The sequence below is a fragment of the Heliangelus exortis genome, chromosome 7, assembly GCF_036169615.1.
Source record: "Heliangelus exortis chromosome 7, bHelExo1.hap1, whole genome shotgun sequence".
Lineage (NCBI taxonomy): Eukaryota > Metazoa > Chordata > Aves > Apodiformes > Trochilidae > Heliangelus > Heliangelus exortis.
In genome coordinates, this window is record NC_092428.1 from 34468245 (window position 1) to 34495751 (window position 27507).

Sequence of the window (27507 nt, forward strand, 5' to 3'; positions counted from 1 at the left end):
CCCACAGGAGAAACAACTTTCTCTGAAGGATATGTGCAGGGTGCTGAAAGATTGGAAAACCCTGAATTCAAATCCCAGATTACCCAGAAGCCACAATAAACAAGTATCTGGGAAAGAGCTCCCCTGCAGCTTTTATCCATCTGTCTATGAGAATGTCTCCCCAGTTCTTTTAGACAGCATTTTTCACAATGAAAAGTAAGGTAGCAACTTTTCCCAATCATCTGCACAAGTCCTTGAGAGGGAGATACCTGCTTGGGAGGGAGTACTTTGTCCTTTAGCATCTCCCAGCTGGGGAGCAGCTAGGATCAGGGGAGCTTTCAGAGTTGCTTTTCAGTTTCAGTCACATCAAACTCTCATGACAGCAGCCATGCAGTTGCTGTTGTGGTGGGAGCTTTTCTGGGCTTGTTATGTTTTGTTTTGTTTTTTAAAATAATTTGTACTTCAGTCTCTGGATGTCTTTTGTTAGCAAGTAGAGGCCACGTGGTACTCTTGGATGTTTGATCCTCTTGTACATTTGTCATGCAGGGAGCAGCAGGCTCAGTGAGATGGTGTGATTTCTGTTCACTTCTGTTCGTTTTCATACACACGTGCTTAGCTTCGAGGGCCCCTCCAGTATTGTGCCAGAGGAATGGATCCTTTGACTTTGAATGTTAAAGTTAGGTTGAAAAAACTCTGATCTTTTTATTCCTTTTAAAAGCCTGCAGTATTTCAGAATGGGTCTGGTTTTTCCATGGTGCAAGGAAGCCTTAAACCCTCTTACTGAGCTGTTCTATAATGATATACAGCTATCTGCATGCCAAGCAAATTGACTAGAAAGCTGGATGTAGCATCTCAATTCAGATCAGCTTTAAAAAATCAGATTATAGCTTAAAATTTCTCAGCCATGTACATCTGATTAGTGCATGGCACCTACTGACAGAAAGTACCTTGCCAAGGTCAGCAGCAGTGACATCCCACCCCCTGTGCACCCTCAGCAGGGCACTGAAACCACTGCTCTGACTGGGCTTTTTAACCCAGACTGACAGTCTCAGCACCCTTGTTTCATCTTTTGTATCTGTGTATAACTTAGAGCTCTTATGTGTGTTTCTACAGCTCTTTCCTTTAAGAAGACAAACTCCTCCTGCTGTTGGCTCCCAATTTGTTATGTGAGATTGTACAAGTAGATGTGTGAACACCAGTAATCAAAAAGCAGTGTTCCCACTGGATCCTACAGAGCTCTGACATATTGAATCACCAGCTTCTTTCAGGAAGAAATATAAAGCCCAGTTAATAACCCCCAAAGCACATGATAATTTCCAGAATTGTTTATTATTTCCCTTCCACATGCTCTGATGTTATGGTGTGATGGAAATCCACACACCTGAAATAATTCCAGCTGATGATGTGACCGTGCACACAAATGGTCCTTGTGTTCATTAGTTTCCCACCCCAGCTCCAGTTCTCACACTGAGTGTTCATTTAGTGCTGCCCACTTCAAATGTTCAGAAGCCCCATGGTGTGAAGCTGAGCACTAAATCTCAAGTGGTGGTAATGTGGTATTTGAACAGCTTCCCTTGTCTGAACTCATTTGTCCTCTCTAAATTGGATTTATCTTCTCTATCAATGTTCTTGCCAGAACCTTGCTTGGTGTGAAGAGCAGCACATTGTCTCTAATGCAAAAGATCTCCCTTTCACCAGCATTTACCTAAAGTTCTCTCTGCCTTTCCTAGGGACTATCTTTCCATCTGTGGCAGGCTCACACTTGACTCCATGAGATTTTGGACCTCCATCCCCCACCAGGACCACCCCTGTCAAGCAGATGTTTGTGGGAGAGGAATGGTGTTAACCCTCAGCCCTGTTGCCTCTGGTGGGTCCTGCAGCCTGACCTCCTAAAGCATCATCACATCAATTATTGTTACAGATTACTACAGGTAAAGATACAGCAATGGTTCTCCAACAAGTCTGTTAGGGGGTTTTGCTTTCTTTCTGAATGTGTTTATGAGCCAAGGGACATGGTCACTATTAAATAAATGGGCAGGGATGGGCTGAAACTGGGGAGGGGAGTCTGAGCAACTGTCAAGAAAAGGTTATTTCAACTAAGATATTTTGTAATGAAAAATCAGATTTGAAGTAATCTGATCCTCATTTTTTCAAGCTGAAGGAGCAGCCTTTCATTGGAGTTTCATGGGCATCAAATAATTTGCAACTTTCCATCTGGGAGGATAATGCTATTTCTATTCAGATGCTTGTCCGTTGCTGTTAAATGCAGAACTTTATTTTAGTTTAGAATTGGGCGTGCATATACTGGGGAAAAAAACAACCAACCAAACAAAAAAACCCCAAACATACTGACAAACAGAAATATCTTTTTTTTTATAACCATGGTCAGCCTAAAGAAAGGCTCCTCCTCCAGTCAGTGCACTTTCACACTGCCCAGCTCCTCAAAGCTGAGTTTGATGAGGATGAGTCACTCTGGAAATCAGTCTTAATTCTGGAATCTAAAAGGCAATGTTTTTGTTGCCATAGTAGAGTCTGTTATTTTCAAGTTCATTTATAAATTGAATAAATCCAAGAACTGAAAACCTTTTATAACAGTGTTGCAGTTAAATACTGCCTTTTCCATTCTCAGATCCAGCTGTGTTGTGTGTTCATGCAGAAGAGGGCTGGAGAGGTAGCATTAAATAGTTATTTAGGGATGTTAATAACATGCTGAAAATGTTTCCATAAAGTGCTTTTGGATCATACGATGCCATCTGTGTTACAGTTGATTGTAGCTAATTACACAGGCACAAATTCCTTGGGAAAATGGATGGCATTACTCAAACTGTTTGTTTGTGATCAAGATAATGGAATGACACAATGTTAAACGGATGGAATTAAGTCTGAAAATCATTCCTTGCTGATAATCCTACACAGATCAGTGGAATTATTCTGACTTGCTCCACTTCAACTGAGAATTTGGATAGGTGTACTATGGTAATACTATTGCAATAACTCTGAAGTATTTTTGTACCTTAGGTGTTGTGGAGTATCTGAGAAAAAAGAAAAATTAGCTTCCTACATAGTAGTTGCTGTTTCTAAGGAATTGTTTCACTTTCTGCAATTTAGCCACAAGAGGTGATAAAGTTAGACACTCTGCACAGGGGACATTAAACCTGTGGGGTTAAAATACCTGTGCTGAGCTTGTTGCAAGTGTCTTCCAGTACTGAAATCCTCTTAAAGTCTTCTGTTTTACTATAAAAGATCGTGTATTCACATCACTGACACCCAGCTATGTTTTGCACTGAAAAAACCCAGCAAACTGTGTAAAACTTAGGACAATAAATCAGTGGGTGGGATCTAGGTGTATGTGTGTGTGTGTGATGCAGACAGGTAACCAGACACACACAGTAAGTCCAGGTATAGGACTCTCTGTAAGCTATGGATGTGTGGCTAATGAGTTGATGGGGTTTTTTAAGGTTTTGTAAACATGGTCTGCCCATCAATGGGTTAAAGCTAACTATGGTTGAGGGATTAATCTTTGAGGGAAAAAACCAGGTCAGTCAGGATTTGACACATGTCTGTTAAAGCTGTTGGAATTGATCTAATCCTAAACAAAACTTTGGCTAGACTGTCATCCACAGAGCCCTGTTATTGTATAGTGGGATTTGATGTAAGGGGGTGGTTTGGTTTTGTTTTGTTTTTTAGTTTAAATCAGGTATTATTTCATCAAAGGTAAGTTTCAGAACTTGCTTTGCACTGGGAGCACCAGGTTGGTCTGTTCATGGGGCTTTTTACCTTGTGGAAACTGAGATTTTCTCTAAAGCTCCTGAGGGCTCACACTGATGTGCAGGAGGGGCAGCCCAGGAGGGACCTGAAGCCACGATAGTGCCTGGTGGTTCTGTTTAGAGTTGAGATCTTCAAGACAAGATGCTATGTGCCAGCAAGCTCTGGGTTAAAAGCAGGGCTCTGCATCCAAGTCTCTGGAACTATGGAAGTGTCCTGTGTGCCTGGGCTTGGCTTTCCCTGGTGTCTGATCCTAGCTTTGATGAGAGGGTTTGTTCTGAACCCAAAACATGAGCATGGTCAATGTGAGTATATTCCTTTGGAAGCTTCAACTGAGTCACCTACATTTGATTGTACTTTTTTTAACGTGTTTTATCAAACTAGTTTGTATTTAATCTTTATCTAAAGAGCAGAGAGACAAAAATCCTCATGGGATGTGTGCAGGAAATGTGCAACACAGCCATGTGTACATGACAATGCCTGTCTTGGCAATTCTTTTTTTGATGTGGTGCTTCCAAGACTTACTGTCTGCTTACTGTATTTTTCCATGTAATTTCCAACAGATTTTCTTCTATCCACATTGCAGCAGAGTGAACAACACACGATTTGTGACAAACATTTGTAAAGAAAGAAAAAACCCAACACCACAAAACCAGCATGTGAGGAGATTAAACTGGCAGAGCACTTTGGCTTAGCATGAAACACCCTGTCAGAGGAAAAGACATTTTCTTGCATTCAGATCTAAAAATAAATAAATAAAATAAAATATTGTGCTCACTCCAGTAGAGCTTCCCCTTCTGAGGAAGTGGGAACTCAGCCATAAGCAGTATTCCATTTTCTTTCTATTATAATAATTTGAGATGTACCAGAGACTCAAAAAGGTTTGTCTAAACTAATTATTTATAACATTTTGTCAGAAATAGAAACCAACAATGATCAAGAGACCATATCAGACATTTAGAATTTTCAGTATTTGTAACACTACTGTAACAATACTGTAACAATAGCTTGCTTAAGCTATATTTTGCTTAAAATATTGGTACTCTGGGTTGGGGAATTATTAATTTATTTTTAAGTGCAGTGGAACATTGATTTCAAAAACTATCTAGAAAACACATTTTCCAATTAGCCTTGATGTCTGAATTGCAAGTCAGGAGGCAAAAAGAATGATGAGCCCTGCTAAAGGCATCTTATGATGCATTATTAATGCTATTTTCAATATCAAACATGCCAGGAATCATATGCATAATATATTCTCCCAGAATCAAAAATACGAAGACCTTTCTGTCCTGTTAAAAGATGATGTGTCTTATAGATGTCCTCACTGCATAACTTGTTTAAAAAAAAAAAGAAAAGGAAGTAAAAGCACAAAGCAATGAAAGTGTTTCCATGGGAGGTGGCTCTGATGGCTGATGGTGTCCTCTGAGCTGCTCTGTCACCTGCAGGGCCTGGCTGGGGTTTCTGAGGGTCTGTGCTTGGTGTTGGGACCCCAGCCCTCCCTCCTGAGCCCCCTGCCCAGGGGTGTCACAGGTCTGGGTTCCACTCACCAGCTCTTTGCTTCGTTCTGCACAATGATGGTGGCTTGGAGATGTTTATTGTGGGAAGTTTTTCTCCCAGTATTTGTGAAAAGTATTATTTTAAGCCTGGCATTTGTCCACCAAGAGCCCAGATGGCTTTTCTGTGTGCAGGCAGACACTGCTGTCTCTGTAGTACAGGACCAGCACTTTTGTCACACAAATAATGACTGTCATAGCTCCCAACAATGGTGCTTGTCCCACGGCACATACAGAAGCTCATGGCTGTCTCCAGAAAGCTCTCTAACTCTGTCTAGCCTGATTTCCCACTACCAAAGCTGATCAAACTCCTGTTATCTGGATCTCCTAATCCGTGGATGTTATTCTTGTCTACATTCAAGTTTTATCATGTGTCCCTTTTCATCCTGAAAGGCTTAATTGGAAAGTCCTCAGCTAATTTCTGTGTAGCTCTTTTTGAAGCAGGTTTATTGCTTTGAGTGTTGGCAAGGGAGCTGATTGTTCTCTGGGAAAATCTCAGTAAGGATTCAGCATTCCAGCCTGGAAGAGGTTTCCAGTGTGGGCCCCTTTGCCCACACAGCCCCAGTGGGAGCTGTTGGATCTGCAAGGTGGTTCTGTCCCCTTTCCTTTGTCACCTCAAGCCTTCCAGGGATGTGGAGGTGTGAGCCACAGCTGAGCCTGCAGAGCAGAAAGTATCTTTGCCTAGGGGAGGGGATGCCAGGGGCAGGAGGTGGATTTGGACAGTGAAATCTTGTACTGTGCTGCTTCTCATTTCCTCAGGTTGTGAAATAACCTGACTCCACCCACCATATCTATCATTACAACATATCATCTGAGAAAATAATTGTAATACACACAAACCCTTCATTCATCCCAGTAGGTAGAATTCCGTGCCTGTGGCTATAGACTGTCCTATTTTTTATCTATAAAGAAAGAGTGTGTTTAGGAGTACCACTGTAGAGCAGCCAGTGATGTATTGCATCTTCTTACACAAAGAAGCAGGAATCGTAAGTACCCAGAATATTTACAACTTCTAATAGATTTGTCAGGCAATATCTGTAAAATCTTATTTATTACTGTTTCTTTGAGAAGCCAAACACATTTCTTTTTATAGAAACATCAAGGCTACAAAGTCAAGCCTGGCTGAGAAACAACAGATTTAGGACTGTTTGTGCTACCTTGGTTTAGTTAACTAACAGCAGGAATTTTATCTTTCCCCCCATTCTTTCTCTCAGTCTCAGCCCTCCTGCTGTGACTCTGACCCAGCACAGATGTGCAGTGACTGCTGGTCCTGCTTGACTTCCCCAGCTCTCAGCAGCTTTGCCTGAGAGTTACTCCCGAAATCCAGCCACTTCTCCCAGATGCTCTCAGCCCTCTCCTGGCTCTGCGTCCCATTTATTTATCCCCTGATGCAGATGCCTCCCTCTGCTCTTTTCTCCATAATGGACGCAGGTTTTTGCTCTTAAAATTCCACCTAGGCTCTTTTTATTATTGTTGCTGTTACTGTTATTGTTGTGTTGTTATTATTTGTTATTTTATCTTATTATTTATTGTTGTTTTATTACTACAGCTGCCCTGTACTGTTAAGCCTCTTTACTAGTGCTTGGAGAGGGAACATTGCTGCTCTGTTGTTGTTTTGACTTTGAGTCAAGATGAATAAACCAAAGCATTGAAGGTCATCATCCAAAAAGATTGCTATCTACATTAATAAGGTTAGTAATGACAAGGCTGGCAATATTTTCCTGCATTTGATCTTTTTGTGTTTTATACTGTAACAAATACAGTATAATGGATCTTTAAAACCAGGATTACTAGAAATGTAATGACACTTTAAATGAATCCAAGTAGGTTTTTTTAACTTAGAAATACATATAATCTGTTCAGGATATAATTTTATCTGAGCAAATCAAAGTTTTCCAGAGAAAATTTTTCATTAGGTTTTACATTCTTCCACAAATTTACATCCAAGCCCTCTGCACTGTGTGAACCCCAGTGCAAAATGTTTATAGTTTGTGATTTAAATATTTTTCCTCCGGAGAGGTGTAAAAGAGGATGTTACTCCACGTGGCAGTGTTCCCGGTTCTTCACCGCAGGGCAGAGCCACCGGGAGCTGCCTGCGTGTGCCTCCTGCTCCCCAGCACTGCCTCTGCTGCACCCCCTGACGGGCTCCCGGGCTCTGAAAGGCTTTTTGTCGATTCCCTCCTTGCAGGTCAGAAGAAGATGTAGTGGTTCGAGGGGAAGGACGAGGAGCCCCGAGGGAGCGCCGGGACGCGGTCCTGCGTGCGGGACTCCGCTCCCCGCCCGGCACCACCATGTCCAGGAGGGGCGCGGGCAGCAGAGCCCGGGGGGACAAGCCGGACGCCTTGGCCGCCCTGCAGGCTGCCAATGAAGAGCTCAGGGCCAAGCTCACCGACATCCAGATAGAGCTCCAGCAAGAAAAGAGTAAGGTGTGCGGCTCTGCCTTCCTCCCCCTCCCTCGCTCAGGAGGGGTTCCTGACCGCTCCCCGCCGCACACCGAGGGGACGAGTAGGTGACCTCGGGAATAAATCAACCCGTGCCTGGCCCCGGATCCAGCCGTCTGTGGGTAACAAGAGGCAACCCTCCACTGCAGATTTTAAAGTTCTCCTGGTGTTTGTAACGTGCAGGATCCCTGGAGGTCAGGGTGCTGCGGCAGAGCAGCTGGCAGGGAGGGTTCGCCTGCTCCCACCCTCCAGGAGGAAAGGAAGTTAAAAAACCGCATAGCTGAATGGCAGCAGCAGATCTGGAAAACAATAATGTCCTGGAAACAGACAAAATAATCATCGTAGTGGGCTGAAACCTGCCCACAGCCTTTGTTTCTTTTGTTGTGACTTTTTCTAGTAAATATTTACCTATTTATGAGCCTGGCTACACTGAGGGGCTGAATGCAATTTTGTGCTGCTCAGAAGTTCTCTTTGTTGATTCTTCCCTTTCACATTTACACTAACTTTATTTGTATTTTATGCTTGAAACCCTTCAACCTGACTGTTTACAATCTTCAGATGTAAAGTAATAGACCTCAGCTCTGCCTCTCCCTCTGACTGCCAAAATTTTAGGGACCCCCCAGTTTCACCCTGAGCCTTTGGGAGAGCAGCAGCTGATGCAGCTTGAGCTCCAACTTTAAGAGCTTCCAGCCACCGCCTTCAGACCACTTATTTGCTTTTCCCTAATCCCCCAAATTATTTTCTGCTAGAAAACTTTGGGGTTTTTTTGTTCTAGAATGCTAATAGAAATATGCATTACCATGCAGGGAGACAATGATAGTCTGAATTTTCCATTAATTTACATCATTATTAGGCTTGTAATCTCTGAATCTGAAGGAAACTTCTAGGGGTACATGAATATATATTTAAATAGAACATCTATTAATCCTTTTGTCATTAAACAGAATTTGCAGTTTTAAGGCTGAGAACCTTGCTTTCTTTCCCCCTGCCCTCCCCACTACTTTTAGTAGAACACTTCTCCTCATGGCTCCCTTTGAATTTATGGGATAGTTTTAAATTGAAATGTCATTTGACCCTTCTGTGGTCAGAGTCAGTTATTTGTGATGCATAATTCATTGCTGAGAAAGCATCTGATAAAATGCAATTACCTGGGGGCTTCACAGCAGCTTGCACAGAGGTTTTTGTCAGTATCAATAATTTGCAAAAGGACAGTGATACATTTTTGTTTCTCTTTTTCTGAATGTGCAGATATTTCCACTTGCTGTGATCTCCAGTGAAAGAAAGCTTTTTATACAACCTTTTCAACAAATTTGTCAGTTCTTTTTCCTAGTTTCATAAACTACATTTTTAGAATGACTATTTTTAGATTAAATCATACTTTTATTAAGCACTCTTGATTAAAAATACTTCTTTGTTTTTCCCTGTAGGTCGGCAAGTTAGAAAGAGAGAAAAATCAGGAAGTGAAGCAGATCAGAGAGCATGAACAGCATAAAAGTACAGTGGTGGTAACAGAGCTCAAAGTCAAACTTCATGAAGAGAAAATGAAGGAGCTCCAAGCTGTTCGAGAAGCACTTTTGAGACAGCACGAAGCTGAACTGCTTAGAGTAATAAAAATTAAAGATAACGAAATCCAGAGACTACAGACCCTTCTCAATGCTGTCCGTGATGGGGGTCCTGACAAGATGAAAACGGTGCTGCTCACAGAGGCAAAGGAGGAGGCCAAGAAGGGGTTTGAAGTCGAGAAAATAAAAATGCAGCAGGAAATTTCAGAGCTGAAGGGGGCTAAGAAACAAGTGGAAGAGGCTTTGACTATGGTCATCCAGGCTGACAAAATCAAAGCAGCAGAGATAAGGAGTGTGTATCACCTGCATCAAGAGGAAATCACCAGAATTAAGAGGGAGTGTGAGAGAGAAATTCGTAGACTGGTATGTGTTGCTGTCTGCATCTATGTTTTTACTAACTCTTAGGTTATTTAGAGCAAGTATATGAAAGTTCAGTGCTGGACTCAGACAAATGAATAAGGACAGGCATTCAAACTTCTGGAGCTTGCTTCAAATCTGGTTTACATTTACTAGTAGAGATGTCAAAATGATTTTTTAAAACCATTAGAATGCTTTTTATGGAACTTTTTTGTCTGTGTCAGTGCCTATTAATATTGTTCATATTTCAGATGTCAGGAACAGGCCTTGGGTTAGTATCTGGTTAGAGTAATTCTGCAAAACATTTACAGTTCTTGGCCTCTGCCCATCAGTTGTTCTGTGCTGATCCACCTCAGTCCCCCCCTTTCCCTGCCTTTGTTAGTTCCTATGAACATCCCATAGGGAGCTTTACTCAGTTCCAAAACTCTGTGTTTTCTGCATCCCATAGTGAGTCCTAAACCCCGTAGGCAGTGACCCCCTTCCCTCTGCAAGGCATTCAGAAAGAGGTCCCTCCCCATGCCCCACCTTGGTGGCTGAACCCCAGGGACACACGACATCCCTGAGGAGATGGGAACAAATATAACACAGATTTAGGGTTTTGCCTCAGTTTTTCTTGAAGTGGCCATCTTTGGGGTTTTGCCATGCTTTTTGTAGCATTCAGTTTCTCAGTATAAACTCATTCGCATCTCTTCTAAGTCACTGTCCCTCAACTGTTATCCAACCCCTAAAAAAAAATTTTGAAACATACCATCACTATGGCATTTTTATGAAGACAAAATAATTTACAACCAACTGATCTTTTGACACTGCTCAAATACGCTGCAGTGTAAGTACTTTCTTCTCTAAACATGCATTACTAGATGCATTGATTTAATACCTCAGACTGAAAGGATGGCTAATGTACATCCTAAATAAACTTGCTGCATTGCATGAGAAGTCCACACTAATGATCTCTGATGTAGAAGCTATAAAATAAATATATTCTCAGTTTTAAGGAATAGAGTGGGTTCAGGTTATGTTTTCTAAATTCCCTCTGAAAATCAAACTTTTTTTTTTTAAATTCCTGCTTGAAAGGATCAGATTATCTAACTGTACTAATTAAATCATACGATGCCACTCTTTGACCAAGCCCTGTGTGTTTCCTAAATGACATCAAGTATTCTGAGATCCATTGACTCCACCATGAATGATTTCAGTGGGGACCTTTGGCTCCTGGCACCCTGCAGGGAAGCACCCTGCCCTGTTGGATGGCAGCAGCTCTTCTCTCTGTGAAAAGGAGCCAGTTATCCAAACACTTAAACTATTACTGAAAACCAGTGGTTTTCCCCTTTTAAGATATCAATAAAGCCTGGGGTTGCAGTGGGACAGAGCAGCTCAGAGCAGCCTGAGGTGAGCAGGTGCCTCATCCCACAGAGCTGGGGGGCTGCACCTCCATGGAATGGCTCTGGCAGACATCCAGCCCTGCACTGTTAATGGAGCCACATCAGGATTTTAAAAGCTCCCTGATTCATGTACAATAAGTTATTTAGTTGTTTTAATCAAAGGGGGAAGTGACCTTCGAGCACATTATTATTTCATGCCTAGAAAAGTACTGCCTGTATTGTTCAGTCAGAGTGGAGAGGGACAAGTTGTACTCATTCATGTTTAGCTCTGCAATCATGTGAAGCCTTCTAGCATAGAATAAATTTCTGAAGCTATGTATCTCTGATAGGTACAGTTTTTCATTTCCAAGTACACCTATGCAGGCTTAGCTTATGGAAAATACTTCCATACATAGTCAGGCAAAGATCTTTTTTAAAAAGGTGAGTTTGTATGAATCCATTATTTTCCTTTGAAATTAAACCTAGGATTTTCTTCTTTATTGGACAGACAAAAGTCCATTTGTTGATGTCTCACTTTAGACTTTTGGGATAATGTTAGATGGCCTTTAAAGTAACAGATGCAGTAGGATGCTACAGCACATGCAAAAAGGAACTAAACAGCCATCAAATGTCAGCACAGGAAAGGAAATACTGTGTTTTGCAGAAGTCTATGTTCAGATTGCTCTGGCCCCATTGTGTCTGTCTGCATGTGTGGTTGTGTGCTGCTTCTCTCTGCACAGTAACAATGGAGCAGAACTCACCCAGTGCAGCTTTCCCTGGCTCAGCAGCTTGAGAAATAAATGTTAATGTCCAAGGCAGAATCCCTTGCAGATGGTAACAAATAGGTATGACAGCAACAGTCTTCCTAAAGAATTCATAATTCAGTAAACTTTAGAAGAAATTGTATTTGTGCATTTTAAAACACCTTAAAATAGTACATGAAGGTATTGAATTACATTTGAATGTTTTCCCACTAATACCAGCACATAGCTCTGTGTTAGTGGCTGCATGTCCAGGGAAAGCCACCCTTCGGCCAGGGGCATTCCCAGAGATTAACTGGCTTCAAAATTTGATTAATGTGGACTAAAATTCAAAAAGGTTTAACACCTTGCTTTAAAACCTCATGTAAGAGCATTGTATCTTGAGACTTCCATGGCTTCCCTATGGTAATGTAACACCCAGACAAAGAGATCAGTCACTTCAGGAGCAAGCTGAACCTCTCTGTTTCCAGGCACTTCCCAGAGATTTCTCTGTCAGACAGTGGCAAATTAGTGAATGTGTCTGATTTAAAGGACAGTGTCAGATGAAAAGTGTAGGAAGCTGACTTTTTAAATATTCATGTTATTGGTGATTGATTTAGCTTTCTCCTTTTCATTCCCTTATATGGTGGGAAATTACCATGTTTGGTATTATAGAGGTGTCTCAGCAGTCACCCTACACTGAAAGGCAGACAAATTATTCAAGGTGAATAGCTTCTTGCAATTGTGGATTGATTTATTTATTTGAATCATTTGCGGGTTTAACCTGATTCACAACAGTATTATTCCACTAAACTTGGACTACTGAAGGATTTTGTTGTATGTTTAAAGTTATACAGCAGAGAAGTTGTTCCCCTCGCTGGCAGCGTTCCAGGACAGGTTTGGATGGGGCTTGGGGCAACCTGGTCTGGTGGGAGGTGTCCCTGCCTGTGGTGGGGGGGTTGGAACTGGATGAGCTTTAGGATCCAAAGCATCCTGTGATTGATCCTGCATTGCTCCTCCTGGCAGAGAAATTTCCCAACCAGAGAACCTGGCGTTACAGTGATAATGCAAATAATGCCTTTTGAATAATACCTTTTAAAAGAACCATCAGGTTTAAACCCATCTGAGCATCAGGCCCTGCTCAGGATTGCACTGGGGCAGCTCAAGGAGGGAATAACAAATTTAACTTTGCATGGGATCCTGTTTGTATAATCAGCCTCAGCTGGGCTCCCAGGCTGGTTATTAGTTAGCATTCCTCCATAAATATTCATCCCGGGGGGAGGCAGCTGGCTGGAACTGCAGTGGGAAGAGGTGCAGCACTGGGTGGGATGGGGATGGGGTTGGGTTGGATTTGGTGGGGTAGGGTGGGTGCTCCCCGTGTTGGAGCCCACCAGAGCCCGGGAGAGGAGGGGAGGATTTCCCCATGTTCTGCAGGATGGGGCAGCCTGGGGACCCACACCTCTGCCAGTGAGTTCCACCTTGTTTCTTGTCTTTACCTTTTCTCAGTGTTCCTTCTGCTATCAAGAAATGTGCTAAATATTGCTTTTCAGTGAAATGTTTCCTTTTATTTGTACTGTTTCTGCAACATTTCTGTCCAGTCCTGGAGGTCAAACTGATGCATGTTTCATAGATGTGAATTTAATCATATGAAGGGAAACCTGGACACTGATGTTTCTTTTACTGCTTATGAAGATTATGTGTAGGATTTTCCCTGCAAAGCACTCACATCAGTGAAGTTCTGTGAAATGTTTCGTGTTCTCACCAGTTTCTTTGTTCCTCCTAATTTAAAGTGTTCCCTATGTTGTACTATGTCTTTGTTTTCATGCAGCTGGGGATCAGCTACCCTGTACCCTGCTTATTTCAAACAAATCATCATTTGATGATGTGTTACCTTTTCATCTGCACATCCATTTAGAGTTTTACCTGATTAGGTATTTAGAAGGACTTCAGGGGACATCTTTTTGTTTTATTCAAAGTTAGTAGACTGTTGCCTTAATGGAAATTGATGAAAGGACCTTTAATGAAGTAGCACCCTAAGTACATTTGGTTTACTCTATTTTGCTAAAAGACTCTGAATTTTGTGTGACCTTGAAACACAGTTTCCACGCAGGTATTTGTGAGTCATCCTGTGTTGTCTTTTGGCAGTCTGGCTCTCCCCTAGGAGTGGTGTGGGATCTCTCTGGGTTTGTAGCCCTTGTACCCCCCAAGGACCCCTCTCTGAAGTCATTCCCATTGCTTTTGGGTTTCTGTAAACTGCCACCACTTGCTTGTTCCCTGACTGGGCTGTTTTTTCAGATATTGGAAACAAAGAACTTTCAGTCATCTTTTTATTCACTATGTAATTTTTTTCCAGGTTTACAGGCAAAACTCAGAATTAAAAATATCGAATGCAGTTCTTAAAAGCCAGAATGTTCTTATTTCAATCAGGTCATTAAAAAAAATATCACTATTTAAATTAAATGTCTAGAGTGTCAAAAACTTATGCCAAAAATTTTTGCTCTCATTTGGTACTGGATGAACAGACCTTTCAGGGGATGTATCTGATTTCTTCTGTTCCATAGAATCCATTTGTCTGTAAGCACATTTGGCAGCCCTGTGGTGTGTGAGGGTAATTAATGCTTTATATCCATGTATAATGGATCTGTATGCAATCCAGCTGGGAAGAGCCTGAGGTCCTGCTGCAGGGCATCCTCCCAGGCACATCTGAAGGCTCTGGGCAGGACTCAGTAATTTTTCCTGGTGAGGCAGAGCAGAGCCCATCCTTGTGGCTCAGCCCCACAGAGAGGGAGCCTGCAATTCTGTATCAGGGTCTGGAAAAAATCTGAGGGATATTTCCCTCAGAAAATATTCCTGGGGCACCTGAAAACTCAAGACCTGACCCCATGGCAATGGGCACAGCTCTCAAGTCGGCAAGAGCAGCACGGGTGAGGAGAAGTAGAGAGAGCTGCACGTTTGTCACTTAAATACTTAATTACTCTGCATAATGTTTATTGTGCATAAGCAAAACTTTTCATGGAAAAGGACCAATTGAACAAATTTCTCCCATGGGGGGCTCCTGGAAAAAGACTTTTAAAAATTCACGTACCTTCTATATTTTGAAATTTAAAGGGATATTTAGTTTTTAGTGTTTTTCTTTTAAAGTTGTTATTCGAGATTTTCAAAACATGACATCAAGCAAAATTCTACAAACTAATTGAAGTGTCTAAGTGAACTAATCCAGATATGAGTATTAGATTTCAATTTTTTAAAAAGATATTCTGAAATGGTACTAAGAACATGGGTTATTTCCCAACCATTTCAGCCAAAAAAATTCTTGCTGCGAAGAGATTTTCTTCTGGATGGTCCCCAGTAGGAGAGAACTCTCCATGAGTTGGTTACGGGGTTGGGTTTGTGTGTTTGCTGTCAAACATTCACTGCTGCTGTGTTTGCCAGGAGGTGTTGCTGTACTCTGGGGTCCCTGTGGCTGTCCCCTGGCCCTGGTGGGGTCGGTCGATGCTGTTGTTGTCCAGCCGCTGCCTGCCTGTGTGACTGTGTTCTGTTCTCCTTGTAGATGGAGGAGATTAAATTTAAAGACAGAGCAGTCTTCGTGCTGGAGAGAGAGTTAGGGGTTCAAGCCGGGCATGCTCAGAGACTGCAGCTCCAAAAGGAGGCTTTAGATGAACAACTTTCCCAGATCAAAGATTCTGACCGGCATCTGAGCAGCCCCAAGCGGGAACTTCCTTATGCAAGTGGTGCAGGAGACGCTTCAGATCATTCGGGAAGCCCCGTAAGCACTTCCACGTGGTTTCACCTACAGAAACGAGCAGAGACTCACAAAATGGCACAAAGTGACAGAATCTTGATGAGTGCATCCTGGAGCAACAGCTTTCCCATAGCCCTGAGGGGGGGGACTCTGCCTCACCCCTCTCTTTTGCTCGTTTGTCAGCCCGACTTCCGAGATTCAAACCTTGTTATGGGAGAGCTTTTGCTTGTTTTGTCATTTTATTTTCTGGTTTGTTTGGTTTGGTTTTTCTTAGAAGAGTGAATTTTTTCTGTTCTTTTTCTCTCTTCCTTTCCCTCACTGTACCATGCTCCTGCCACCTGCCTTAGTTTTGACAGCCTGACACACTTGCCAACAAATGATGCAAATGCATTTCTAACCAAGTCATGTATGTGTGCTCTCTTTCTGAACTGCTGACAGCATACCTCGTGAGCAGATGTGCAAGGCCAGTTTACAGAGGGAGATGGGGAAGGTAACTGGTGCACAGGAAGCCCTGCAGAATCCCAGGTTCCCTCTGCCAGCCTGGGGGTTCTGCTGCTACCCAGTGCTTTTGCTTTCAGCAGACCAGGAAATTAATCCAATGCCTGCTAACCTACTCTCTCCTGTTTCTTTTCCACAATGCAATGTCCAGAACATGACATTTTAGTCACCCTCTCACGGTGGCTTTTGTAAGATGACTGTGGCACCTTTCTACTTTAGCCTTAATTTGCTAATATTGAAAACCCCTCTGTTAACTGACATATGCAAATTTCTGTCCTTGCTGTTTCTCATCAAGATTGCTTTTGCAACAGCCTTAATTTACTCAGTAGAAATGTAAATACTTGTACATCAGCAAGCCAATCTATTTTATTATTTTCCCAAGCCTCTCCTGCACCTGTTGAATGAGGAACCCTAGACCTCCCAAAAGTGCCACCAGCACTAGGGACACTAATTTGCTTGTTTTGATTTGTACTTGGCTTCTGCCAAACAGCAGAGTGAGTCCTAGAGAAAGGGGAAAAGTGTGTCACATTTGTAAATAGATGTAACTTCTCTCCAACTCTGCCAGAGAACGTCTGCCTATACTTCTATTAATTTATAATTTGATTTAAGCATTTTCACACAGATCAAGTGCTACCATTATGGCTTTACAAGTGGCCCATTAGAACCTAGTGAGGGCCACAGTTTTACAGAGGAATAGCTTATGCAATGGTATAATTGCATGGATTTACCCCATTTGTACTTCAGTATTTTTAACATAATTTTCTTATGACAAAGTCCTCAGAGTGGGTGGTGTGTCTGAAGCACTCAGTTCAACAGTGGCATCCATTGGAAACATTGCCTTTGTTTATTTTTTTATGTTTTCTGTTTCCAAGTTCACCATTTGTGACTATGTTATTTGCATATACATACTTCTGCATTTGCATACTTTGTTACATTTCCACTCCAAGCTTTCCATTGGTCTCACCCTGCAGCTTTCAGTGGTCAGTGAGGTGATGTAGGTAACACTCTGCCATATAAAATGTTTTGAAATTTTTTTTATTTGGGACAAGAAAATTTTGAACCTGGGGGAAAAAATACTGATGTACACTTACGAGCAGTTATTTGCAGTTGATCTTTGTTTTAGGAACAGCAGTTGGATGAAAAGGATGCCCGGCGTTTCCAGCTGAAAATCGCGGAGCTGAGTGGCATCATCAGGAAGCTGGAGGACAGGAATGCTCTGCTCTCAGAGGAGAGGAACGAGCTGGTGAGTGCAGCTGTGTCAGTGTCTGAGCACACTGCTCGGGCCCTGCCGTGCCCCCGGAACATCCAGATGTTCTCCCTTGTGCCCTTTGGGAATCACTGTGGGTCTGGCTGGCTCCTCCTTGCACACTTGCGGTGTTGGGTGCTGTGCCACGTCACACTCACCTTTGCTTAGGTAACAATGAATCCCTCAGATAGCATTAGCAGAGTTGTTTTAATTTATTTTAAAAATAAATGCATTCCCCACATGGTACACGCGTTGCAAAGATTTAATACCTCATGGAGGAGAAATGATCTCCTGCCCAGTGGAAAATATCGAGAGTTTTCAATCGGTTCTCCTTTACATTAGGAGAGCATACTGCTAGTGTGACAGCTAAAGAAAGTTATTAATATATGTGATGAAAAACAAACGCTGTGGAAGTGTTAATTCTCTCTTTATCTTCCAGTTAAAACGTCTTAGAGAAGCTGAAAGTCAGTATAAGCCCATTTTGGACAAAAATAAACGCCTTAGTAGAAAGAATGAGGAACTGTCACATGCATTACGTCGAATGGAAAATAAACTAAAATTTGTAACACAAGAAAATTTAGCAATGGTAAGTGTCTGTGTGCTCCATGTGTAACTCAGTGCTGACGGGGATGTCAGGCATCATCACAAAGTTGCAAGTTCTACAGGAAACTTGCCCCTTTCCAGTGCTTGCCGAGGTGTCTGTGGTGTGCTACAGAGTGGCTTGGGGGCTGAACATGTTTCGTTTCATATAAAATGTTTTAGTTTTAAAAGAAACAGTTCTGAAGAAAAGAGAGAATGTGAGCTTTGCACATTTAATCAGGAGACTGCTCAGCCCACGTGAGCAGAAATCACCCCACTTCACCCTGGGCTTTGTACCAGAGCCACCCCATAACCCTTGGGAAATCAGCGTTTGTGACCCTTCCCTTTTCCTAGCTGGATATTGTTAGTGGGCAGCAGCTGGCAGCAAGCAGCTGTGGCACTGCAGGAATTCAGGGGGACTGAGGTCACCCCGTGGTGCTGCAGATGAAAAGGAATGAGAGGAGCCATGAGGGCTGACACACCCCTTGCTGGAAGGGTTGTGGGGTGCCCTTTGGAAAAGCCTTCTGAGCATTTCCTCTTCTGCCCTTCTCTGGGTTTCTTTCAGAGGCAAAGGGCTGGAACAATAAGGAGACCAAGCTCTTTAAATGACCTTGACCACAGCCAGGAAGAAAGAGAAGTTGATTTCCTGAGAATGCAAGTGATGGACCAGCAAAACCTCATTGATGAGCTCTCCAAGGTGAGGTGCAACTTGCTGGTCTCCTGCCAAGGAGCCTAAACAAGGGGTGCTGGGGTGCTGGGAGCTGAGAGGCACAGCCTGCACCAGGGGACACAGCAGGCATTGCTGTGATTGGGAGGGACTGAATGAAATATAGGTAATCTGTGGTATAGGATTTGGAAAAAGCAGAAGCTCAGTCCTTGGAAAGAGCAGATGCTGAAATCATAATACTCCTCAAGAAAATAACTTTTCTTTTTTAATGTTTATATGTTTATTGGCATTATTTCATTCTTTTTTGTTAGACCCTGGAAACTGCTGGCTACGTGAAGAATGTCATGGTAAGAATGTGGTTAACTTCATCCTCGCCTTTGTAAGCTTTAAATTCCTCTTCAGGAAAGGCATAGAGGAGATAATAAAATCTATTATCACTTGCCAACTCATGTCAGACAGCAAGCTACCTCAGCGTTTTGCTCAGTGTAGATGTTATCAAAGGCTGTCTCAAACCAAGGGCTGTTTCATTTTGGGGCAGTGGCCAGCATTGACAGGACTGCTGCTTGATTGCCCAGTGACTACCAGTGCTGAAATAAATTAAACTAACAGGTCTCTGGAAACAGCTAACATCTATTTCTGCTTCTTTCAGGAACGAGATAAGCTGTTAAGATTTAGGAAACAAAGGAAAAAAATGGCAAGAATTCCTAAGGTAAAAAAATCCCTTGTCTGGTGACATGGTGATGGGCCTGCTGGTTTCCCTGGGATGCTCTGAGCACCTTGGAGCCATGCACAGGGGAATGTTCTCCTCCAGGGTCTACAGATGGGTCCTAATCCTGAATTTGGGTCATGTAGTGCAGGGACATTCCCGGGCTGTGTTGGGATGTTGAGGAAAGATGGGGCAGTGCAGGTGTGTGTCCCAGTGAGCCTGTGGGACTTGAGTGGTGTGTGATTGTCTGAAGACACGAGAAGCATTTTATGAATTAACACATCTTGAAATGGTCTTTTAGCGGCACTGCTGGAAAACACATGTAGGCTGTAAATAATTCATTATGGAGTTTAGTAACATGCAAAAACTGCTGGTTACAAGGAGCAAGGGTTAGAGCTCAGGGAAAAAGAAAATGTTAGTTAATGAAGGCTTGGCAGGATGTTGATATAAATATTAACACTGTAACGACATTGTAACCTGCAATGTCAGGGCCCTGAGAGCAAGCTGTCTGCCACACATGAAGTATTAAGGTGGCACTGGAGCTAATGAATCTATAAATAACAAATTGCAGTCGATGTGAGAACACTCCTTAACTCCCTTCATCCTGCGAATGGCAGCCAGACCTTCCGAGAGAGACAGCTCTGTCTCCTTCCCGAGTGATCCACTGCAGATTGAAAACAGCCTAAACTAGAAATGTTTCTGTAATTCAACAATTAAAACTTTCTTTAGAATGATGCTTGAAATGTCACCTTTGCCTTTCAGGCATTTAACAGTAACTCTTTCATTATCCCTGCTGCCCTCATTTTTTTTAAACCCAGTACAGCTTTGAGCAGGGAACTGGATTTCTTCAAACTGCAAGAACATTGATGTGGTGCTTGACTTCAAATTTTCAAGTAGAATATTTCTTGAAAAGATTACTTTTCCTGTGACAGTTGTGGCAGAGACAGAAGGGACATAGTGGTGATGGGTTAGCAAAGGTATTTCAATGCACAGGGAGTAAAGGATGCTCTGCCTGAGCTAGAGACACTTGCAGGAAAATACATTGAAGAAAGGCAGGGGCTGTGAGGTTGGGAACTAAAATAAGGCAGAGCAGTGATTTGAGTAGTTTCAGCTCTTGCTAGAGCTCTGTCATGGGGTGATAGAGTAGATCCCTATGTCCAAAGTCCCTGGTGTGGTGCAGGCAGTGGTCCCTGATGCCCTCTCTCTGCCAGAAGCCGGTTGTGGAGACGTTTTTTGGCTACGATGAAGAAGCTTCCTTGGAGTCTGATGGTTCCTCTGTCTCCTACCAAACTGACCGGACAGACCAGACCCCTTGCACTCCTGAAGATGACTTGGAAGAGGTATTTGGCAAAAATATATCCTTCTATTTTGAAACTGTGCTAATAGTAATTAAATTGCTGGTCTGCTCTATCGTTCATCTGTCACCTCTGCCCAGAAAATTTAAAACTTTAGTTAAATTTAATACTGTGTGTGCTGGCTAAAATCTGTGGATCTCAGGTCTTATCTGCTATTTCACCTCTTTCATGGGCTGTAACTAGATACATTTAAAGGGAACCTAAGGAATTCTTATATCCATCATAAAAGATGCATGACTGGTTACCGGGTGTGTGCTGCACTGCAGGAAAACTGAATGTATTTTTACATGTATGAGCCTATTTATTTTTCATTCCTGTATTGATACTTTTTTCCCTGTTCAGACAGAATGGAGTTTGTGCATGCAGCCAGCAGGGTAATTTCATTTCATGTTGAATTTTGGTCAACCTGACATGAAGGCATTCAGTGCTGCATGTTGTAAGGAGAGTGAAGAAGATGAAGGGTTCTTTTCATGTTGATGTCACCATTTCTACAAGTATTAACTCTAGATTAGTGTTTTAAAAATTGAGTGAGACTGTCAGACTTGGCTTATTCTTCAGATTTGAAACCTTTTGTTGTTTCAATAAAGTTGTACTTTCACCTTTAAATGCAATGCCTTTGCCTATCACAGCAATGAAAGGATTCAGTCATACGGATGGTGAGTTTTTATCTTCCCAAGGGAGGAATGTTTTGGGTTTGGGTTTTTTTTCCCTGTATTCCACTATATTGACATAAGTGTATGTGAGAGATGTTTTAAGGAAAAAAAAAAAAGAGAGGAACTCTGAGGGCACATAAACAAAGTCCTGAGTACTGCGCTTCCCAAATTGCATTTTGAAAGTAAGACATTTCGGCACTTTTTAGAGAAACCAAACATAATCTGCTCTCACAATTTTTTTTTTTTTTCCTTTTACTTTAATTGCAGAAAAAGCCCCAGTGCAATGCATGTTTGTTTTTAACCCCAGGGCATGGCCAAGGAGGAGACAGAGCTGCGGTTCCGGCAGCTGACCATGGAGTACCAGGCTCTGCAGCGAGCGTACGCACTGTTGCAGGAACAGGTCGGAGGAACATTGGATGCAGAACGAGAAGTTAAGGTCTAAATGGCTTATATTACCTGCAAATAAAGGATTGTAGCTGGGGGGGTGTGGGTGTCCAATTGTGCTTGGCCAGAGTGTTCTCAAACTAAGATGGGTCCAGCCAGTGCCTCCAGGATGCTGGGGCTGGGGGAGAGGGGCAGGGGACTGGGCTGGGTTGGCTCCAGAGGGAGACTGGGGGTCTCTGACTCTAGCCAACCTTACAAATTTATTTTGCCAAAGAAATTTTTAAAATAACTGCTAAAGTTATTTGATATTTCAAGTATTTTCTGTGCCCATCCAAGCTTTTCTCTTTTAAAGGAAGTTTGGTTTATTATTTTTTTTCCCTTCCCTCTGTATCCTGCAGACACGTGAGCAGCTGCAAGCAGAAATACACCGGTCTCAGGCTCAGATAGAAGACCTGGAGAAGGCTCTTGCAGAGCAGGGGCAGGTAATCCTGCAGTGCCCACCCTGCACAGCCCCCATCACTGCTGCACCCCTCACCCAGGAGTCACTGGTGCAACCTGATGAGTACTGTTTCAATAAACATGCTAATTGGTTCCAAAGGGAGCAGTTAATGCATGTGGTCCAGTTGGTTTCATGGAGAGTCAGGCACACACAGGCTTTGAAAACCCCACTGTCCACATGGACATGTGTCAGTATCTCAAACATCAGCCCTGAGTCCCCACCAGTGAAATCAGCACCTGGTAAAGCAACTATTTCATTTAAAAAATACTAAATCATGTGAGCCTTACCTTTCCAGCCTTGCCTCTTGTTATTGTGTAGCTTACTGATAAAGCTTACTGATAGCTTACTGTTTTGGGGATTGTGGCTGTCATATATCTGTCAAACTCAGAAATTATTATCAATGTGAGGTTCATTTTTTCTAGTGTTCAGAAATATCTAAATTGCATTTGGCATAACTGAAGTTTAATAGTAGCTCTACAGCTAGGAATACCACTTTTAATGCAATCAATCTTTTATTTGCAAGTGGCCTTTTAATCAGTGGAGTGTTTCTATTCCATCTGTATACTACAGACCACTAAAATAAGATGCAGGCAGTGAGCTTTCGTATCGTAGGAAATAACAGAATTACTATTTCATATGCAATATTATTCTGTCCCTCTTCGCCAGATGTGTGATCTAATGAAATATTTGCTACTGTGTTTGTCCTAAGCCTTGCCAGTTTCACCTACAATAATGGTCATTTGTTTTTCAAGGACATGAAGTGGATTGAGGAGAAGCAAGCCTTGTATCGAAGAAATCAAGAACTGGTAGAAAAGGTGTTCAATGTTTCTGTTTGTATTATTCAAATAATATTTGTAGCTTAAAGAAGGCAGAAGGTGCAAGATTTTAATCTCTCACACAGCTTCACTTGAGATAACTTGTGTATTAATAACAAGATCCTTAGAAACCTGCCAGAACGTGGTTTTCTGGCACTCCCTATTGTCCCATAAAAAGTCCCAGTGTGATGTCGTGCTTGTGGGGGAAAGCCCTGGCTTCCCCCAGCACAGCTGCAGTGGTCCCCACTTGTGCTGACCCCAGGGGCTGGGTTGGGACCCTCAGAACTCTCTGCACCCCTGGCAGTGATGTTCACAAGCAGGGCTAATGTGCTGGTTTGTTTTGCAGATAAAACAAATGGAAGCTGAGGAAGCTCGTTTGAAACATGATGTCCAGGATGCAAAGGATCAAAACGAGCTCCTGGAGTTCAGGATCTTGGAGCTTGAAGTGAGCACTTACTGCAGGCATGGTCCTGCAATACCTCCCTGGTTTGCTTGAGCATTGGGAATTCCCCTATATTCACCCTAAAGCCCTAACACTGCACTGGATGAGACCAAAAGGTTTGGTACAGGGTGCTAATAGGAAACAAAAATGAAAACCAAGCACACAGGGATCAGTGATGGTCCCATAGTGCTTCAGTTGTTTTAAGATCCAGAAGATTGGTTCATGATCTAGATACATGTTTTACTACACTCCATCTGTTCTGAAAATGCAAAGAGAGAACCAGAACAGATCATATGTGGGAATGAAAAAGAAAAAGGAAATTTTATTTCATTGCCAAAAGTCATGGCTGTTTCAGCTCTTGCTGAACCTGCAGAGAAGGAACAAGATGGCCAGACCACTGTTTAATCCCCTGTCCCTCTTGTTTTCTGCATCCTTAGCTATATAAATAGAGTCTATTAGTACTTGGAAACTGTTTTCTGAATTCTTCAAAGAGAGATTACCAGAGCAACCACTTCCCAGAAAAATGTAAATGGTATTTATATTATACTAAGTGTACAGCTTTGTTAAAAAATATGTAGGCAAAATAATAGCTAAGGGGTCACGATTGGTGCTGGATGAAAAAGCATGGTGGGAGAACATTAGATCTGTTCTAGGTGTGCCTGCCCTGCTTTGCAGTGGGGTGGGGGCCTGAGCAGCCCTGAGCACCCTCCCAAAGGCACAGGGAAAAGGCTCCTGGCTGTGGGTGCCAATGCCACAGGGGCAGGACAGGTTTCTGTGCACCCAAAATAAAGCCACACACAGCAAAGACACTGCTTTGCAACCTGCTCGGTTGGAGTGAGCCTTTGCCATACCATATTTACCAAGTTGTTGAAGTGTCTGCTTGTGGCACAGCTGAGTGGTAACCAAGCAATTCCTCTCATTTCAGGAGAGGGAAAGGCGATCCCCTGCCATCAACTTCCACCACGGGCCTTTCACAGAGGGGAAAAGCCCCCTGCAAGTCTACTGCGAGGCAGAAGGTGTAACAGTAAGGGATTCTCCTTTCCTACTTCCCTTAAGTGAAGTCAGCTGCTCTGTTCTGACTCCTGGTTTCCCATTTCTCTCTTGTTAGGACATAGTAGTAGCGGAGCTGATGAAGAAATTGGACATTTTAGGGGATAACGCCGTAAGTGTATGTTCCTTTAATAAATTGTGCATGCTTTGGTACATATCTGTCCTCGTGCTAAGCTAGCAAAGCCTTCTTGGTTTGCTGCTGCACAGCCCCCCCTCCATGTGGTCAGAGCAGTGGGCTACGAGCTGAGCATTTTCTGGCTTTTTAAGATTCTGCTGCTGTCCTGCTGAGCAGTGTCACAGGGGATCTTGGTGTCACCCATTGCTTTCACAATTTTAATGATTTGCAAAATATTTTGAAACTGTGTTTTTTTCCTGGTCACTGTTCACACATGGTTTGTTTATTTGCTTACTCTGCACTTCCTTTGCTTTTGCATTTCAGCAGCTGTGTACTTTAATTGTGTCTAATAACCCATAAACCTTCAGCAGCAGCCAGGAGACTAAACAGAAAATCACAACAGCAGCAGACACAGAAGAAACAAATACTAAGACATTTTTGGAAGTGTTTCTCCTTTAGCAAATGGCAGAGTATACAGAAGATATCTATGCCCTTGTAGATTTTTTTTTTTTCCTGGTCTTCCACGTTACCAGCAGAGCCCTCAGCTGCTGTGGATAACTACAGACCCTTGTTATAACTTTTTTTTTTTCCTTGTTAAATGCATTTAGCATTTTTTTTTTCAAAAAACATACTAAATTCAGATTGATTAGCCAACATCTTAATAAATATTGACTTGGCTGTGCAAAATAAGGCTTGTATATTAAGTTGCTGTGCACATCATGAATGTAAGGGCTTAAGGCTGCATCTCTTTACTCAATGGTGCATTGTGCTGAGCTTGATCTTGTCTTGTGTAACTGTGTTTATTCCCTCGTGGGTAAAAGTAGGTCCAGTGTCACCTTTTTGGGGGGTAAATGTGACAATTTTAGAAGAATTAACTGTATGTACAATAAAAATTCAGCATGAATAGTTACAGTTGTTTTTACAATAATGTTTCATTAGAATACTGATTTTCTTTGCCTTAGTTTATTGTTCCTTGAACATATTTAATTTCATATTTATTTAATACAGCAGTGGCCCAAGTAGTGGATTAATAACAAGACACTGGGATTTGTTGTAATTATATTCTGCTTTTGGTGCAGAATCTCACCAATGAAGAGCAAGTAGTGGTCATACAAGCAAGGACAGTTCTCACCCTGGCTGAAAAGGTAATAACAGCTGCATCACTCCTCAGTAAATGCTCGTTGTGACAGCATCTGGTCCTCTCAGAACAGCTCACCAGAACATATTGGTGATGTAAATTACAGTTTAATAGCGAAACGCCTGGACTTTTTTTAATGTAGAATTACACTTGAACTGGTTATTGACAGAGTTAAGGTAACATTCAGGCAATAGAGACACCCATAGCTTATTTTAAAATGTAATTTAGTTAGAAAAATTGTGTTAGAAGATAAAGGGCTAGGCTTTGACATAATTCTTTTTCCATCACCAATGTGTATGAAAGAAAAGAAAAAAAAAAAAAGTAGTAGTACAGTCAGTTTTGCTTCTTTTATTTGTCAATTTTAAATAAGTGCTTGCAGTGCCAGCTGGTGGCTGCTGCTCCTCAGCACCCTCTCTGTTCCTGTTTTTCTGCACAGTGGCTCCAGCAGATCGAGGTGACAGAGTCTGCTCTGCAGCAGAAGATGCTGGACCTGGAGAATGAGAAGGTACAGGGGGACAGGGGGAGGATCCACGGGGGGAGCCTTGGGATGGAGCCTGGCACTGACCACCTCTGCCCTGCTCCCCAGGCACTCTTCAGCAAGCAGAAGGGATACCTGGATGATGAGCTGGACTTCAGGAAACAATCCTTGGACAAAGCTCACAAGGTGAGGAAAGTCAGTCTGAATTACAACATCTTGGGTCACTTGGCTGGTGTTGTGTCCTCCATGAACAAATGCTCTGCCTGGGACAGTACTGCTGGGGGGCCTGAGGAGTAAGGAGGCTGAATTTTAAACAAAACCTTTATACCCTGAGAGAACAGGAAGGCCCCTAGGGATGGAGTTCCTTCTGTTGGCACAGTCCTTGCAGTATTAGGACATCAATATTGGTTTAATAAACACAAAATGTAATTTAGCAGAGGTTTAGATAAATAAAACTGGCAAGAAAATTACATTTTCAGTACATTTCCTTCCAAAAAAGAGATTCTGACAGAGACGTTTCCTTACATCTTAGATTACAGCCTCTGTAATCCATTATGTGATTCTGTAGATTTGAAATGAGACTGATTTTAGGTCAGGTTCATCATTAGCTGCTCCCAAGCCATTCCAGCAATCTCTTCAGTCATCAGCTGTCTTATTTCCCTTAGAGAGAAATTCGGTCTCTTCTCACAATAGGCAGAAATGGGTGGGTTTGGTATTGCTTTATCTCATTCTTTCAGTTTGCATCTCAAGCACAGTTACACCTGGGGAGAAGCAAGGAGTGTTTCTGCCTCTTTTTCTGGGTACCTGTTACCTGTTGGCAACTCACACCACTTGGGGGAGCTTTGACCCAGAACACTTTCTCCTGGAAAGATGATTTTCAGACTGATTTGCCAAAAGCTGAGCTGTACCTGGAACCAAGGACTCTGCACAGTGGAAATCCTGGAAAGTTCCCCAGCCCCCTGACCTGGCAGATTGTCTCCAGCAGCCCTGAGCTGCTCTGAGCAGCAGTCTGGGGTTCTTTAGAGGCATCACCCCAGTGTTCCCCCAGCAAAGCCACAGCCTCTACTCTGGGGCACAGACACATCCTGACAACAGCAGAAGAGCTTTTCTCTGCCCAAAATTTTGAGAGGCAAAAAGCTTTTTCGATTTGTTTAATTTGTTTCACTGCCATGCTTCCTTTGTGCCCCGTGAGATGAGGAGCTGCTAATCTTCCCTCACCAGGGCAGCCAACAAGATTACCAGCTGTAACCACAAAGCTTTTTGCACGGTTTTCATTCCCTTTGGTTGCTGGGGGGGGATTTTGCTCTGAGAAGCACTTGGCTCACACAGAATCTCCTGACATTGGTGCTGCTCTGGAGACTGAATTTCCCCATGCTCTTCCT

General features: G+C 42.6%; 1 protein-coding gene across 33 annotated transcripts in view; it reads left to right on the forward strand.

Annotated features, from left to right (window-relative positions):
- Positions 1-27507, forward strand: part of JAKMIP3 (Janus kinase and microtubule interacting protein 3) — a 55728-nt gene that overhangs the window by 14427 nt on the left and 13794 nt on the right. For 10 of the 33 annotated variants that reach the window (XM_071749728.1, XM_071749727.1, XM_071749737.1 and 7 more), the window contains 20 exons: positions 1710-1910; positions 6847-6988; positions 7486-7723; positions 9166-9663; positions 15309-15524; positions 17122-17241; positions 17684-17830; positions 18389-18520; positions 18802-18837; positions 19140-19199; positions 20408-20536; positions 21512-21640; positions 21987-22070; positions 22840-22902; positions 23249-23347; positions 24270-24368; positions 24453-24512; positions 25589-25654; positions 26084-26152; positions 26234-26311. In XM_071749728.1, coding sequence (XP_071605829.1) covers positions 7589-7723; positions 9166-9663; positions 15309-15524; positions 17122-17241; positions 17684-17830; positions 18389-18520; positions 18802-18837; positions 19140-19199; positions 20408-20536; positions 21512-21640; positions 21987-22070; positions 22840-22902; positions 23249-23347; positions 24270-24368; positions 24453-24512; positions 25589-25654; positions 26084-26152; positions 26234-26311 — 2220 coding nt within the window. In that variant the 5' untranslated portion in view covers positions 1710-1910; positions 6847-6988; positions 7486-7588. Of the gene's footprint in view, positions 1-1709; positions 1911-6846; positions 6989-7485; positions 7724-9165; positions 9664-15308; positions 15525-17121; positions 17242-17683; positions 17831-18388; positions 18521-18801; positions 18838-19139; positions 19200-20407; positions 20537-21511; positions 21641-21986; positions 22071-22839; positions 22903-23248; positions 23348-24269; positions 24369-24452; positions 24513-25588; positions 25655-26083; positions 26153-26233; positions 26312-27507 lie in introns of those variants that run through there. The other 23 variants (XM_071749734.1, XM_071749744.1, XM_071749747.1 and 20 more) reach the window with 12 other exon arrangements.